Source organism: Cervus elaphus, chromosome 16 (genome assembly GCF_910594005.1).
Source record: "Cervus elaphus chromosome 16, mCerEla1.1, whole genome shotgun sequence".
NCBI classification, from domain to species: domain Eukaryota; kingdom Metazoa; phylum Chordata; class Mammalia; order Artiodactyla; family Cervidae; genus Cervus; species Cervus elaphus.
In genome coordinates, this window is record NC_057830.1 from 37,923,852 (window position 1) to 37,941,720 (window position 17,869).

A 17,869-nucleotide genomic window follows, 5' to 3' on the forward strand; every position below is an offset into this window, starting at 1 on the left:
GGGGAGGGAGGTGGGAGGAGGGTTCAGGATGGGGAACACATGTAAATCCATGGCTGATTCATGTCAATGTATGGCAAAAACCACTACAATATTGTAAAGTAATTAGCCTCCAACTAATAAAAATAATTGGGAAAAAAAATAGAAAAATTTTAAAAAAATAAATAAATAAAATAGGAAGGTCAAGACCAAAAGAGCCAAAGAAGGACAAGTCAGGGACTGTCTTTCACCACAAGTCTTCTACTATTTGATTTTTTAGAAGCATTTATTAGTCTGATAAAAACTGGAAAAATCATCTAAATACTTTCCCATCAACAGACAAATACGTAGCTCCTTTCCACAGAGTTATCCCAAATATATTTTATTGGGAGGGCAGGGCACGACTCTTGTCCCTACACACCAATGCATTGCAGTTATTATCAGACACTTACAGACAAAACATTAAAAGAAGAAGGTTGGAAAAACACTGCCTCACCTCATTACACAAAAACAGACAGGAACTAGACAACAATTTGCGAAGTAAAATAGAAAGAACTTCCAGAACACCGTTTCCATACAGCATCTCATAACTCTTACTAGATACATGCTCAACATCAACATTTCTGCTAAGGTCAAAATCTCTGAAAGACACAAAGAAGATGTTCTCTCTCCCGATTCAAAACAGATGAGGTGCACTGCAGAGCTCCAACCCTGTACAAAAGCTTTCTAAACAAGCAAAACATCCTCCTAGAAGAATTCATGATGGAACTTAGAAGAACACCATACCTGAAAAGGGGAAGTCTGGGTCAAAGAAGCATTCGTTAAACTCCGCTGCTCAGCAACGAAACGAATTAGATGATTTGTTTCAGGAAGGCCCCGCAGACCAATTGTAGAGCGCCGTCTGGATTTTTTAAGGTAGGGTGATGACTTTCCTGTAATGAAAACTCTCTTTTAAGTTGGAATAAAACAAAAGGCAATCATCAGTAATCCTGCCCTGAATACCCCCATGACCCACTAGCCTGAGAGAGAACATGGGAAAAAAGTGGTACAGAAATCTACATGGAAAACTGTAAGGAAGACTGTTCACACATCATCAGTTTTTGGGTAGGGACCTTTGTTTTGATTACTGATTTATTCCATGCCCTGGAGCTGTGCCCAGAATATAGAAAGCGTTTATCAAATAGTTGTGTAACACATTTGAATTAACACGTCTCATATTTTGTTTCATATTTCCTGCACAGGATTGGTAATGGCGTGCTTTGGACTAAGAATTTCCCTTTTTCTGAATTAGTCTAATCTCCAAGGATGCCCTACCCCTTGGCACGTACTTTCAAGTTCTGCTATCTCAAGACGATTTGTTTCTCCTCGATATTTGTCTACCTTCAGCACATTACCCTGAATTCCAGCTGCACACCTAAACACACAAAATAAGTCTAGCTTTCCAAAGGTCTAAACGTGTTTTTTTTGTTTTTTTTTTAAAGTTGTGGCATGCAGGATCTAGTTTCCAGATCAGAGATCCAACCTTGGCCCCCTGCATTGGGAGCTTGGAGTCTTAACCACTGGACCACCAGGGAAGTGCCAAGTGGGATGTTCTTGGGAAGGGAGCACAGGCTGGTTTGCCACTATGGTCTTGTCTCCATCATGTGTTATTAAGTTAGTGCCCTTTGGCTTTCTACACATTTTCCTCCAGGTCTAAATGCTGTTCTAATTCCTCTCCTATTATTTCTTTCTTCTCCAGCAAGAACAGACTTCAAAAGTGAATTTTATTTCTACTCTGTAAGGGAGATTAGCCCGGGTCAATTTTCTGTTTCTAAGTTTGAAAAGCCATACTCTACTCTTTCAATTTCTTATTTTCTTAGTTGCCCTTCAACTTTCTCTCATTTTTGCTATACATGACTGTCAAATGTATTACTATTTAGGGCATACACCATCCTGTATTCCATGTGTTGGGTCAAAGAGCAATTTGCACACATATCCTTCTCCAGTTTAAATATGGAGCATAGCTCTGACTCAGGAACAACATCATCTTGGTGCCCTTGGGACCCTGATCTAGTAAGTTTGAGAGCCAATCAATTTAGATGCATAACATACTAAGCTAGATGGGGTAGGTGAACAGTATGGAGTTTAATTTTTAAACTTTTAAAAGCACTGCAACAAAGGGACAACAGTTCTTACCTGAAGAGTTATTTACAAAGCTTTCAGGTGTAATTCCCAATTGCTCCACAGTTACTGTGGAAAAGTTCAAAGGTGATTTAAAAGTCTCTGATGTGCAATCATTAGGAGTCATTTCAGCTCCCTGCTTGTGGGGAGTTACAAGCTTCCCATTTCCCAAAATGAAAGGGGTGTTTCCTGAAACAGACAACATGTGGTAGAAATTAAACATCATTAGAAGATAAATATTTAAACCTTAAATTTCACAAAGAGACAACAGGGCTCTACATACCACTGTTATTAATAGAAGACTCCTTGGTTTGAAGGGGCTCACTGTCTTGTAAACAAGTATCCATCTAAAGAGAGAGAGGAGAAAAAAGAAAAATAACCCACCTCCAAGATTTATGTGATTTGATTGAGATTCTCTTTCAAGACTGAATTCTAATACAATCCATGTTGTTGCTGTTTAGTTCGCCAAGTCGTGTTCGACTCTTTTGTGTCCCCATGGACTGTAGCCGGCCAGGCTCCTCTTTCCATGGGATATTCCAGGCAAGAATACTGGAGTGGGTTGCCATTTCCTTCTCCAGGGGATCTTCCCGACCCACGAACTGAACCAGACAGCTCCTACGCTGACAGCCGGATTCTTTACCAGGGAAGCCCAACACAATCTACACTGGCACGAAAACAGGTGTCAAAAGACTACTTTAGGACCTCAAATTAAAGAGGAGTGGAGGAGACTGCTCTTCGGGATGAAACGAAGCACACCCCATAAGCCAAGGATTTTCAACCTTAGGGAACATCGGACTCATCTGGGCACTCTGTCAGAGACGCACCTTTTGCAGACTCCCCAAAATTCTAATTCAGGAGGTCTGCCCAGACCTCAGGAGTTTGCATATTAAAAAGCACGCGGGAGATCCAGTGGAACACACTGCTGGGAAAACACCCCGAACAAACAGCTCTGTGGCACGGTGCTGCGCTTAGTCGTGTCCGACTCTGCGACCCCATGGACCGTAGACAGCCAGGCTCCTCTGTCCATGGGACTATCCAGGCAAGAATACTGTAATGGGTTGCCATTCCCTTCTCCCGGGGATCTTCCCAACCCAGGGATCGAACCCAGGTCTTCCGCATTGCGGGCGAATTCTTTACCGTCTGAGCTACCAGGGAAGCCCTGAATCTGCACTACTCTCTAAAATCCCAACCAGATCACCTGCCTTACCTCTCGTAGGGTTTATTTCGAACGCTACTCCGATGAATATTGGGACTACCGTGCCTTCTAGATCTCGGCTCTTTGGTCCTGAAGCATTCGCTCGAGAAAACAACTATCGGCCGCCAAGCCATCCGCTGGGGGCTCCCAGATCCCCCGCCACCAACACGCCAACCTGCGGCCGGAGTCCCTTACAGCCTTCCTTCCGCGAGGGCTCGGACCGCCGCCCGATTCAAATCGCCGGCCCCGCCTCCTCGGCGTTCCGGCGTTACTTTGCGAATCTCTACGCCGCCGCCACCTGCACGTGTGCGCGCGCACCCCGAACCCTGCCAGGCCTCTACATCGCCGTCCCAGGAACAAGAGTGGCTTCGTGGGCTCGAAGAGACACCACCACTAGCTGCCGGTAACACACTGACCAAAGAGACCAGCTGTTGACCTCTGTCCGCAGGGACTACTTTCTGTGAGAGCCTCGCGGAAGATCCCTTCGGTTAGATTTTAGCTCCGTTCCCGCCTTTCGATTGGATGCTGCAAACTTCGAAAAGAATCCTTGGACCAATCAGGACAGAAAAGCGGACCGGCTCTTACCCAATCAGCGAGCCCCAGACTCAGCCGTTTCCTCTGTGGGTTGGGCGAGGGGGAGGTGTTAAAGTTGGGAGGCTCTGACTGGTTATGGATCACTTCCAGCGCTCCACCTCCTTCTCTCAAGCCCCGCCTTCGTATGCAGATTCTCCCTACCTGGTGTTGGCTTTGCGCCTGCTCAGTAATGCTTTGAGCCGCCGTTCGGCTCCAGGTTGAGCTCTGATTGGCTGATAATCCTTCCCTGTCGGCTAGACCGCAGCCTCTCTTCCCTCCTTCCACCTGGGCTGGGTTAGTAAGAGCCCACCCAGTGCAGGCGGATGATTGGTTGAGTGCTGCCCTGCGCCGCCGGATGATTGGCGGAGCTTAGAGTCAGTCTGGGAGAGGTGGGGGAAGGGCCCCAGACTGACTGAAGAGCCCAGGGGCGGGGTGGGAAGGAGGACCGGCCAACCTTGGGGTGTGGGACGGAGTGTGCGTGCTTGTGTGTGTGTGTGTGTCAGTGAAGGAAGGAAGGTGGCGAAGGGAGGAGAGTCCGAGTGGGTGGAGGGAGGGGAAGGGCGGGAGAAGAAGAAGGTGGGAGGAGAGACAGGTGGGAGGGTGGCGACTCACTCAGGATCCGGCGGGGGCAACGCGATGAGGCGGGTGACCCTGTTCCTTAACGGCAGCCCCAAAAATGGAAAGGTAAGGGGGTCGGGAGGAGGCGAGGCGGCCGCGCTGCGGGGGGCGAGGGCAGCGGAGTGCGGAGCGGGCTCGCGGGGCAGAGGGCTGAAGTTGGGGAGAGGCACTGGAAGCGGGGAGGTGGGCGTGCGCCGGGGCGGGGGGCGTCCGGGAGGAGGCCGACCTTGGGTCCCAGAGGCCTCCTCCCCAGCCCCGGGATCCCTAGCCCGCGCCTGACCTTGGACTCCACAGCTGCTCTGGGGACCGGCGCAGGTCAGTTTGTGCTCAATCGTTCTCAAGCCCAGGTGTGGGTCCTGGAGTACAGAGGACTCGGAGGGCGTGGGCACGGTCGCTGTCACCTGATGCTCAAATTCCGCTTCCCACCTCCGCCAAGACCCTGCTGCCCCCCGCCCCTGGCTGCAGAAGGCGCTGGTTCCCACCTTCGTGCTGAGTAATGGTCCGCTCCAGAAAGTGCTGGTTAACAACTAAAGCATTTAAGGGTGATCAGGTGAAAACAATTAAAACTTTCTATCAGTGGCTAAGTAAAATGTCCTCTCAGCCTAAGTCGAATAGAGGGATGAAATAATGCTGACATTTTCTTGATGGTCACCCCCCCACCCACACACACACTTTTAGGAGCCCACAGCACCACCGCCGCCAAAACTTCTGTACTCGCTTTATTAATATTTCGCACTATTTTAGTTTCTTAGAGGACTGGGACAATAGACCGAAGTGGATGGATGGGACATTACTCTTTGCTGTGTTAGGCCTTTGTTGAGGGTGTGGTGCTGAATATTTTTCCATCGCTGGAGCAAGCCAAAATGTATCCTGTTCCTTCTCAGCCCCTTGCCCCACCCAGGAAAGTTGTTCTGCGTCTTTGGAAAATTTGACCGTTCAAGGCAGACATTTATGGTGTGGCTAAATGACATCTAGAAATTACTAAGCATTAGAGTCGGAGTTGAGGTAGATTGGGCTCCCTGTCTTATCTGCCAGCAGGTTTTCCGCATGTTTTGCACACACTGTAAATTTTTAAATAGCGCAATTGTGCCACGGTATAAAAAAATGGCTTTCCAACTACTCTGCAGTTTTGAGTGAAAGTGCTCTAAAGATTTGAACCACACTGTAGTTTTTTGACTGCAATTATCGTGTTCTTCTGGTTTTCGAGATTTAATACTCATTAAAAGAGAAGTAGCATAAATTCAAGTAATTGAGTTTTCATAAATTCTTCACAACATTCACTTTATTTCTGACTATTAATTTTTCTGTACCTGTTTTGTCTGTTGATAACTACTACTCATAACCCAAAACATATGTTGTTACTGGAAGAAAGATTTAGTATATCCAAAGTTAAAATTGTAGTTCGTTCTCAAAAACAGGCCTGGGACTGACCCTTTTCTTCAACATCTCTGCTTTGTTATTTCATGGAAGACAAGATGTTTAGACCCAGCCATAAATTTTTAACTACTTCTGAAACTACTGAATTTTATTCTTGTCAAAAATTGGCTGGCTTAATCTTGCCATATTTTTATTAAGGTGGTTTTTTTTTTTTTTTTTTAAACGTACTTTTGACTAGGTTAGCTTTTTGGATTTAAATATTAGTTTACTTAAATATTTTTCTAGAGAATCTCAGAAAGTTGGAAAAAAACTTCTCAAATAGTTAAATGTTTGTTGCAAACATTATAAAAACCCAAATTGGAAAAGACTAATATGATTCAATATTGAAAATAAGTCAGGGGCTTCCCTCGTGGTCCAGTGGTTATAGAATTCTGTGCTTTCACAGCCGAGGGTGCAGGTTCAATCCCTGATCAGGGAATTAAGATCCCACAGACAGTGTGAATCAACCAAAAAAATTTAAGTCACATGATAATCTTTACTGCTTAACTGAAAAACATATTCTGTGCCAAAGTTTTCAGTGTTTCCTCCCCTCCCCTTAAATTGATTAAAAAAAATACTACCACTGATTTTAAAAAATTACTCTTATTTGACCAAAGAGAGCAGAATAATACATAACAGCCTGCATTTTTGTATAGATGAAGTGACTGTACTTAGTCAGGGTTGGCATAATCTCCACTTGATTTTCATGAAACTGAAAAAGCACTATTGCCAGATAAACAGTTTGGTCTCTTGTCCACCAGTTGGAATATCTGTGTCACTTTCATTATCTCCTTACTTACCTAGCTTCTGTTTTTGTTACCTGGCCCTAAGAGTAATGCCTGTTTTTTTCCCACATAAGTTTCCCTCCTTTAAAGCGTGTTGAGCAGTTGCCAACACTGGGTGGTGAAGCTTGGGGTTGGAAAGGCAGAGTCGTATCCAACTCTGCATTTTTTGGTCACTGGAGAAGACAACATGTGCTCAGCACAACTTTTGACTTTTGTGTATGTTGAGTAAACAGAAGTATAACTATTGAATGTTTTGATGTTGAAGACAGGTTGGGGGGAGGGGTGCGTTGTGCCTTCTTTAAAGTGATGCTTTCCCAAGTGAGATTGTCTACCTCACAGGGCGTCCAAGAGGATCCAGTACTTTAAGAAAAAATAGTACACCTTTTAGGTTTTGTTTTGTTTTTTACTTAAAGATACAAAATTACATCAAGACTTGATTTTGCCAATCTGGAAGGACACAGATTGCACACAGGTGCTTTTAGTCCCTTGAGTGGGTCAGCTGGCCCTGAATGTATATTGTTCTTTGAAATAGTAGCCAATGATAGGATGAGATCATCCCAATTAGCAAGATACTTAAAAATATTTTCCAGCACACAAAGATCGCTTTAGACTTTTTTTCTTTTAATGTTTAAAGTCAATCTTATATTTGGCAGTTCACTAAATTTAATGATATATATTTAAGGGATTTTTACTGGTTGACTCATTGTTTTAAGTCAATAAAAGTCCTTTTCTCATTTGGGAAATTATATTTTTCCTGACAGTGGTGTATACTTTATAAATAAGTAAATGAATACATGGATGTTTGAGTACATCCCCCAAGTGTTTCATGGATGGGTGCCTAGTCAAGAGAACTTGAAGGCCATATTTCTAAAAAATTGGACTCTTTAAATTTTCATTTTTTTAAGTTGCTGCCAGAGTCAGGTTTGAATCTTTCATCCTTTCTCCACATGCCTCAGAATTCCCGTTCTCTTTTACTATTGTCTGTAACAGTTGGCATCAAGGAATTTAAAATGAGGATGCAGTTGAGTGGCTTCTGAGCTACCTGATGTCAGTTCCATGTTTCTGAGTGTTGTGGACTTAAATTGCTTTTTCTTATTTCAGAATATTCAACCAGGCTTTTTGTATACCTTATTCATTCATTAAATCAGCAGTGCCTGAGTACTCTCATATGAAGTACCATGCCAGGCACTGCAGCCATAGTGGGATGTGAATTAAATCTTAATTCTGTACCGATGTTTACAATCTTGGCCCAGGACCTGTTTAAATCTGGCTTTAGAATTAAGTCAGAAATATGTTGTTGGTAAGTATCCAGAGTTGAATTTGTTGTATTAAGTTGAAGAAAGGTGAAAACTCTATGTAAAGCTTCTGCATATTGAAATCGAAATAATAAGAAACTTGCTTTCTGGACTTGAGTTCTTCATTGAATACATTTCTGAGATTTCATCCATATTGTCCCACATAGTGATACTTTAGTCATTTTCACTCCTTTATAATAATTATGCAAATTATACACAAATACTATCACAATTTGCCCATTTTCCTGTCAGTGGACAGTTGGGGTGTTTATTTCCTTTATACTTTGTTATGAAATTGATAGTCCTGCTATGAATAGTCTGGCATGGCCTGGTGCACATGTGCAAGCGTCTTTCTAGGGGGATGGTTTGCACACTTTAGCATGCATTGGAATCATCTGGAGAAACTGATCGACTATTGCTAGGCCCCACCCCCAGGGGCTTCCCAGGTGGCTCAGCGGTAAACAATACGCCTGCTAATATAGGAGACTCGAGATGCAGGTTTCATCCCTGGGTTGGGAAGATCATCTGGAGGAGGAAATGGCAACCCACTCCAGTATTCTTGCCTGGAAAGTTCCATGGACAGAGGAGCCTGGCAGGTTATAATCCATGGGTTGCACAGAGTCGAACCCTGGGTCACAGAGCACACACCACCCCCAGAGCTGTGAATTCCCGGGGTCTGAGGTAAGGCTGGGAGTTTAATTTTTGATCTACCCCTCCATGGTCCTAACGCTGTTGGTCTAGAGAGCTCACTTTCGAGAACCACTGCTCTAGGGTTGTAATTATTGGATGTTAGTTTTTTGTGAATGTTTAGTTTTTGGAGAAGGAAATGGCAACCCACTCCAGTACTCTTGCCTGGAAAATCCCATGGATGGAAGAGCCTGGTTGGCTACAGTCTGTGGGGTCGCAGAGTCGGACACAACTGAGCGACTTCACCTTCACCATCAGTTTTTTTAAGAACGCCAAGTTTTTCAAAGTCATTGCAATAATTTATATCCCATGAACATGGCATAAATCCCCTTGTTAATCCATATTCTCTTCAACACTTGCTGTGGTCAGACTTTAAAAATTTGGAATATTTTAATGTTTGTCTTCCTGAGGGAGAGTCATCATTTTTAGGAATAAAATAATTTTAATTTTTAAAAATGTAAGAAGCGGAAAGTGTAGATAACTTTATTCTACATTAAGTTATTGTGATTGGTGGGCCAGTTGGGTAAATTGATCTGCATAAATCCAGTAAGTATTTATTGATTATATATTATGTAATAGGTACTGTGGACATATAAGAAAAACACGTTTTAAATATAGGTTTTACTTTTTAAATTTGAATAACATAGGTTATGATTTGAGAACAGTGCTTAAAGGTAAATTAAACTTCATTAAACTGATATGTCCTGGTAGGCATTTTTTACTTTCCTAGTTGGTGGATAGTTTTCACTTGTAATGGGATCTGAACTTAAGAAAGAATTAAGTTAAACACTAATATAATCTAGTGGCCATAAAGTTTAGTAGATATACTTTTCAACTTTCTCCAGAGAATGTTTCCATTCCAAGTATAGTGCCTAGGTTATTAAAATGGGTAATCACAGTGACATGAAAACTTGAAGTCCATACTAGGAAGTATAACACACATGAAACAGATAGCCATTGTAAGCATGAACATTTTATAGACTCTTGGCCCCTCTGAGGACTGGAGTAATAAGCTTAGTAAGTAACAGAATTCATATCCATGACATATAAGCTTTCCAACGTCACCTTTTCTCAACAGTGTTGATATGTAATGAGAGGTACATATGTAGCCTGTTTGAATCTCACCAACTTAAAATCTTTTCCAGGTGTATCACATTGTAAAAATTGTATCCTATTTTAAAATCTGATATTCTGATTGGTTTATATAAAAGATTTTAAGTATTATGTCTGCAGTCTTATTTGTGAGTTATTTGTTAGTATACTCAAGAGAGTCAACTAAAGCAATTTTGTTGAAAACAAATGCCACAATTGCCTTTCAAATGAAAAACGAGTATATTGGCCCAACTTAAAGGAAAATTTTAAATATTCAGTACCATAAGATTTTTGCAGTAATTTCAGTGCTATTTTCTCTCATTGATGGCCCTTTGGTGATCTCATTGAAAAAACATTGTCCATTACCAGATTACTTGTCAATTGCTAAAATAATTCTTATTTGTAAATCTAGTATCTAGAGCTATGGAAACTGTAAGTTATAACTTTTTTCTCTTATTGCATAAATAACAGATGTTCATTGTAACAAGTCTGGAGTACAAGAAGTCTCACGAGATAAGCGAACCTTAATTCTACTATCCAAAGATGGCCACTTTCCATAGTTACATGAACTCTATGAACATTACTTTAGAATTGCATTTCTGCTGTGTACTTTGTTTGTTACCTAATGTCAGTGGAAAAGACTTAAATATAATTGACTCACACAAAAAGATGCGTCCTCATTCAGCACTCTGAAAGCAATGAAAATTTCATCTGACATTCAGGAAACATTTATCAGAGTCCTATTATGAACCAGATACATACCATGACACTTAAGAGGATCCTTCTTGTTAAACTGGCTGCAGTTGTTTTTTTGTGTGTGTTTTTTTTTTTGAGGGTGTCAAGAGATGTGGGTTGTATGGGGAGGTACTTCTTCAGTGCTGCTCTGAAGGAGCAACAATTACACGGGCTTGTTGATTACCTAAATTCACAGAACAAATAATGACTTTTTACAAATTAAATTTTTATTAAAACTTTACAGCCTAGATAGGAAGTCAGGTTAGAAAATATTTGGTCAAATGATAAATTGTGTTCAGTACTGTGTTAGGGCTTATTTATGTCATAAAACAAAGGCAAACTCAATTTGTGTCTAGAATGTGCCCATTAGAAGTTCTACAGCCTACAAAAAAACACCTGTTGTACTTTGATTGCCCTGAAATTGCCAAACTGTGTGGTGTGTGGCTTTTTTTAACCTTATTTTTACCTTATAATGAAATTTTACTTCAGTGGGAAATGAAACATGGCAACTACTCCACCTTCTCTACAAAAAAACAGGATTTAAGTTGGACTCAACACTTTGTTAGTAGAGTTGGGTTGCAACCCCACTGTGGGTCGCTATGACATAGTCAAGCCTAACAATTAATATAGTTGTTTCTTTGTTCTCCACTTTATTCTGCTCTTTGAAACAGTGGTATTCAAAGAACTTCTGCGATGAAGGAAAACTCCCATATCCGTGCTGTTCAATATGGTAACCACCAGCCAATGTGGCTGCTGATCACTTGAAATATGGCTGATGTAACTGATGAACTGACTTCTATTGTAATTAGTTGTAATAAAATTAAATAGCCTCTGGTGAAGGAAATGGAAACCCACTGTAGTATCTTTGCCTGGGAAACGCCATGGAAAATAAAAGATTATTATGCCTGATTATTTTCTTTATTATGGTAAGGAGGAAATACAATATCCCAAAATGTATCAGGTGCAGCAAAAGCAGTTCTAAGAGAGAAGTTAGTAGTGATAAATGCTTACATTAAAAAAAAAAAGCGAGATCTTTAATAACTAACTTAAAAAAATTTTAATAGCCTCTCATAGCTAGTTACTTCCAAGTTTGACAGCATGGCTTTCAAACGTAGTAGGTGCCCTTTATTTTCATGAGGAAACAGCTGACCCACAGAAAAAATCAAGTCAATCATATGGAAGTAGAAAACAATTTAATTTGTAGTTTTGAAAAAAAAAAAGTTGTATAAAATGGTATGCTCTACTATTTAAATTCAGGAGCATAATATAGAGAGATACATTAAATTTTCATCGTTTTATGTTACTTGAGGGAGAGAAGTAAAAAGAAATGGGGTGGAGAAAGTTGATCTTAGGGCAAGGAGGGGATAATGTCAAGCAAAATAAAGCCATGTGAAGATACACAAGAAGCAGAGAACCAAGAGACCAACCAAAGCAAATTCAGAACAACTTTTACAGCCTGGGAACTGCTAGGGGAGAGTAGGAAAATCCTTTCCAACATCAGCATTCTTGTTATAGTTATTATACTAAGAATATTCTAGATCTTTCTCCTCTGGAACTCTGAGCCTGAAATGACAGAATTCCAGGCTCTGCTGCAAAGGTGGAAAATGATATGAAACAGAAGGGACACATTTTCTTCAGGCTACAGTCATTCATGGCAGGTCTGCAGTGTACAAAAGACAGTGCCAAGTGCTTTGCATGATTATTTATCGTGGTAAAATATACATGACATAAAAGTACCATTTGAGCCATTTTGAGAACACGTCTCATCAGCATTAAGTATATTCACAATGTATATGACTCGACCACTTTTTATTTCCAAGACTTTTGCATCATCCCAAACAGGGTCTATGGTACCCGTTAAGCAGTAACTCTCCATTCCCCCGTCTGCTCAGGTCATCTTTGTTTTGCTTTCTATCTCTGAATTTGCCTGTTCTAAGTACCTCGAATAAGTGGAATCATGTGATATTAGTCCTTTTTTTTTTTTTGGTCTGGTTTATTTCACTTAGAGTAATGTTTTCAAGATTCATCTATGTTGTAGCATGTATCAGATTATATTCCTTTTTATAGCTGAATGATATTCCATTGTATGAATATACCACGTTTTGTTTATCCTTGTGTTTATGAGCACTTGGATTGTACATTATTTTTAATAATCCACCTAGTTCCCTTTAAACTGTTTGCCTACAGCCCTTACCTAAGTGCCCCAACTTGCAACAGTTCTGATAGGTTATGATCCAAAATAAAACAGTTGGAATCTCTACTATGCTGTTGAGAGATTGGGCACTCCTATACTGGCAGGTAACCCCCTCCATGCTCCATTATTCATTTACTTAACGAAAAATTCAGTCTACTATACTCCAGTGACCAGTGAACAAATGACCAGCTCTGGTCCGCATTTCACATGACACCTTTATCCAATATTTTATGGGAAGTCAGTTTCAGGTCATGCTTCAGGTTCAGCTCCTCGCCTACTTTTTATTCATAATTTTCAGAGATCTGATAGTGGTACAACTATACAACAAAGCCACTGGAAGCATATGGTTACAGTTAGGACCAGAGCCAAAAATTCACTCCATGTGAATAGTCTGAACCTCTTACACGAGCAGTTGCATGTATGTTGCACAAGTATCAGGCTGCCTGGTTTAAAGGAGCATGGAGCAATTCATCGTAACCCAGCCCTGTGCTGTATTTAGCCCAAATCTGGCTTTTATAAAATAATATAGTTATTGAAGTTAAATGAAGTGAGAAGTTGTTAACTGTTTATAAGATACTTGATACGGTAAATGTTTTAATAAGCAGTAAAGTTTTTTTTTTTTTTTTTATAAATCATTCCTTTAACAAAGAAGTCATGTAAAAGCAACAACATAAAGACTTAAGTCCCAGGCACTTTGCGAAGCTCTGATCATGCATTAATTCATTTCATTCTCCTGACGACCTTCTGATGCAGGTGCACTATTCATTTCTCCTTAAAGCCACAGAAGCATGAAGAGGTCAAATAAATTTGTTTTGAGCTGACAGCTAGGAAATGGCAGAATCTAAATTCAAGTGTGGGTCTCTTAGATCAGAACTGGAGCACTGTTTAACGTACTGTAAGATTGTATCAGTAGTTTGGTTTTAGTTAGAGCTGATTTCTCTAGTTCTGGATTTCAACAGTATTGTGGCACTAAGTAAATATTTGAGTCATCAAAAGAAGAGAGACACTGTTAACACATTATTGACCAGGGGAATTTTGCAGAAACTAACCCCTCAGGCAGACTTCCCAGGTGGAGTGCCTGTCAATGCAGGGTTTGATCCCTGGGTCGGGAAGATCCCATGGAAAAGGAAACGGCAGCACATTCCAGTATTCTTGCCTGGGAAATCCCATGGACAGAGGAGCCTGGCGGGTTACAGTCCACGGAATCGCAGAGAGTTGGATATGACTGAGCATGTGTGCGGACGCGCAAACACGTTACATGCAGCATTAATACATCTCAGGTCAATAATGTGTTAAGGATCTCTCAAAATCTTTTTATGTGATCTGATTTTTTTTTAAATTTGCTTATAGTGTGGTGGTTTGTAATTTGGAAGTGACAAAATTGATTATGTAAGTTGTTCAAATTAATCTGGTGTGTTTACAGGTGGTCGCTGTATATGGAACTTTATCTGATTTGCTTTCTGTGGCCAGCAATAAACTCGGCATAAAAGCCACCAGTGTGTATAATGGCAAAGGTGGACTGATTGATGATATTGCTTTGATCAGGTAACCTTCACCTTTTTATTAGCTGTCTACAGTGTACCCTCAGCTTCTTGGTGCTATGCTATCCCCCTTGAGTGGTAGTTAATCCCTATTAAGAATACAGGATTTTGGCAAATGATTGACTGGAATTTACTGTTTGGAATTTAAATAATTTGGTACATTGATCAGCTAGAAAACCCTGAGTACATTCCAGTATACTCATAGTCTTTCTGCAGAGTCCATGTATGCTTGTGAGGACTTCTTTATATTACTAGAAATGGATCTAATAAGACATGAATTCTTACTGTTAGAAATTTAATTGCTCTCTTTTATGTGGTACTGCTTATTGTTCAATTCATTTCCAAAGAACTCTTTTGAATTTTATAAGCGTCACGGAGAGCCACTCTGGGGAAAACTTGCCAAAAGTAAGATAGAATGTTAACTATAGTTAACTTACCCATGATCCACCATGATAGTGGTTTTGGTTGGTTTTTTTTGGGGTTTTGTTTTTTAAGTATGCCAGGCATATTTTAAAACCAGTGTCCAGTTCACCTCATTCCATCCTCATGGGATCATAGACTTTTGGAGCAGGAGTGAGCTTAAAGAAGATGGAATGGGAGCAGATACTAAGTATTGACACTGTGCTAGTTATGTTGTATTTGCTTTGCTCACGTTACCTCATTTAATTGGCAAAGGCTTGGGCTTTTTAAAGTTGATGTTGTGAAGATAATGCTCTAAATTATGGTAGTATACAAAATTTAATTTTCATTTAAACCCAGCTTAGAATAACATTTCAGTATAACATACTGCCGTTAAACACTTCTGGCCCCTTTGTTTTATGCATGAGAAAATTAAACATCTGAAAAGTTGAATGACTTACCCAGGTCATACTGTTTAATAGTTGACTTTGGTTAATGAGAGGAAAACACATTTTTGTATTAGTCTTAAAAAATTAATTGGCATGGTGAACAAGCAGAAAAGGTTACAAGCTTAAAAGATACAGATTTAAAATACAAATAAATTGGGAGAATTTCTTAGTTTTTAAGTATTTATCTCCCAGCTTTGGTTTCTTTGGATTATCACATTGTTGAATGATTTATATCAACCTTAATTTCTCCTTAAGAAACACACTCTGCTTCCAAGGAAAGTTCTGTGTTCCTGTGTAGTGTTATTTAGAAATAGAATTAAAAATTTCTACAACATAGGTTGTAATTGAAGAAGGTCATGACTGAAACCTTCTGAACTATAGAATACCTACTGTTTAGAACTAAAATTGAGTTCTGCCAGAGGGGAAGGAGGGTCGGATTAAGAGGTATAAACTTCCAAACAAAATAGATAAGTCACAGGCATGTAATTTGCACCACAAAGAATACAGTCAGTAATACTGTAATAATTTTGTATGGTGACAGATGGTTACTTATTGTGGAGTGGCCATCAGATGGTAGACTTATTGTAGAGATTCTTTCATATATTTCATTGTCAAATCACTGTATTGTACACTTGAAACTAACATAATATTGTATGTCAACTATACTTCAATTAAAAAGGATCAGAAATAGCATTTATTTATATTGTATCATATCTACCTGTTTAATAATTTGTGGTTCACAGTATAAGCTCTGATTATTTATTTATACTAATGGTGAAGTGGGGCAGGGAAGGAGGATAAACACTGATAATCCAGATGTTCAGATTATTTGTATTGGTTTATATTTAGGTAAATATAGTGGATGAGTGTTTATAGCCATGTAACTCCAATTATATTCTTCCAAGATATAATATGAAAATTTATTTTCATTACCAAAGCAAAGAACAGCTGATGATGTGGGAGAAAACCCTAATAATTTATTTAGGGTTACAGAAATAAAGTGAAAAAAGAAGAGTTGGCTATAGTTCTAATCATATATTTTGAGCATATTAGTGTATTTTTCAATTGATAAGAAAGCCGAATTCACATAACTTGTATAGTGGGTTTGTTTGTTTTTATTTCCATTTCAAAAATACTTTCATGTGCAGAATCTTCTTTGAATTTAAATCCAGAAACAGTTAGGTCAGAGGGTTAAGCACTTTGAATTTTATGAATGTCACAGAGACCTACTTTGGTGAAAGCTTGCTAAATAAGTAAATCGAGTTAACTCATCAGTGATCCACCACAATAGTGGCTTTTGGTTTGTTTCTTTGGTTTTGTTTTTTTAAAATACCCAAGACAAATTTATTATCCCTTTAAAAAAGTGTCTAGTGAACCTTATTTCATTCTCATCAGATCTTAGAATTTAGGAGCAAGAAGAGGCTTAAGTAACCTGGGTTTAAACAGAAAGCACTGGAAACTTGGTCAACTTCTTTACATCATAGATAGCAAAACCTATCTTCTATAATATTGTCTATAATGTAGCCCCTCTAGTCAACAGAGAATTAATGTGATTTCTGGATTTTGATGGTGGCTTTTTAAATTTTGATTTCCCCAGGGATGATGATGTTTTGTTTGTGTGTGAAGGAGAACCATTTATTGGTAAGTGACTCCCTTAAAAGCCAATTTTGTCTGCCAAAATAGAGATGAAATTTCAAATATTTTACCTGGCTTTACTAAGCCGAACATTAAAAAGTATCTTGTGGCAGTATTCAGCTCTTCATAGCTCTTTTGATTCTGCATTGGGGTTGGGGGAGTATGAAAGTAAATTTCTAGCTTGAATTAGATGATCATATTTTAGTATGGATACCTCATCTTTTTTGTGCTTGTCTCTTTTATTTTAAAATGCTCTAGATGTGCACATACCCATTAATTATGACACAATAAGGTAGTTTTGATTTTAGAACTCCGTTGTTTTGAAATTTTCTCTAATGGTAGTTACCAAATCTCTTTGCTATGTTACATATTTTTAAGCATGTATGTGTTGCAGAGGGCTTCCCTGGTGGCTCAGTGGTAAAGAATCCACCTGCCAGTACAGGAGACTCGGGTTCGATGCCTGGGTCGGAAAGATCCCCTGGAGAAGGAAATGGCAACCCACTCCAGTGTTCTTGTCTGGGAAATCCCACTGACAGAGGAGCATGGTTGGCTACTGTCTCTGGAGTTAGAATCGGACACGACTGAGCAACTAAACAACAGGTTGCTTGCAAAAGTAATGTTTGACAGTCATTCACAACAGAAAAATCAAAGATGACGGTATCAACCACACACACTCATGCACATATATACACACTACCCTTTAATTTTGAAGAAAACAGGTACAGTGTATATCTCAAAAGAAAGAGCCTGAGGCTTAAATAAGGTAGATATTCTTTAATGAGTATTTGACATAGTTTCAGAGAATCACACTATGAATATATAAGTATTTTTTAAGCCTTCTCAATATTTGTATTTGTTGAGTGGAGGTAGTTCTTAGGATCATCATATGGCAACTTAAAAGTAAGTGCATATTCTCTGTCTTTGCCTTAAGACTGTGCACAAAAAAATTTTCTCATCTTTTTTTACCTGTTACCCTAACAAAGTGGCAGGCAGTAGTCACTTAATTGATTCATTGCATAGAAATAAACAATAAAAAGTGATTTAGTGTTTTTTGTTTTGTTATTCTGAGCTTTCAAAGTTAAAAATATTTGGTATGTTTTCATCCTCTGTGTTTATTGA

The 17,869-nt window shown here is 39.6% G+C and overlaps 2 protein-coding genes across 2 annotated transcripts in view; one reads left to right on the forward strand and one right to left on the reverse strand.

Moving 5' to 3' along the window:
- CDCA2 (cell division cycle associated 2) overlaps positions 1–3,799 on the reverse strand; it is a 41,232-nt gene extending 37,433 nt beyond the window's left edge. Inside the window, exons 1-4 of the mRNA XM_043927734.1 lie at positions 3,344–3,799; positions 2,420–2,483; positions 2,152–2,325; positions 763–908 (exon numbers count right to left, since the gene is read on the reverse strand). Of these exons, the coding sequence (XP_043783669.1) occupies positions 763–908; positions 2,152–2,325; positions 2,420–2,483 (384 nt within the window). The 5' untranslated portion in view covers positions 3,344–3,799. The remainder of the gene's footprint in view (positions 1–762; positions 909–2,151; positions 2,326–2,419; positions 2,484–3,343) is intronic.
- A 616-nt stretch (positions 3,800–4,415) lies between these two features.
- KCTD9 (potassium channel tetramerization domain containing 9) overlaps positions 4,416–17,869 on the forward strand; it is an 83,174-nt gene continuing 69,720 nt past the window's right edge. The window contains exons 1-3 of the mRNA XM_043927737.1: positions 4,416–4,588; positions 14,150–14,271; positions 16,713–16,756. Coding sequence (XP_043783672.1) covers positions 4,541–4,588; positions 14,150–14,271; positions 16,713–16,756 — 214 coding nt within the window. The 5' untranslated portion in view covers positions 4,416–4,540. The remainder of the gene's footprint in view (positions 4,589–14,149; positions 14,272–16,712; positions 16,757–17,869) is intronic.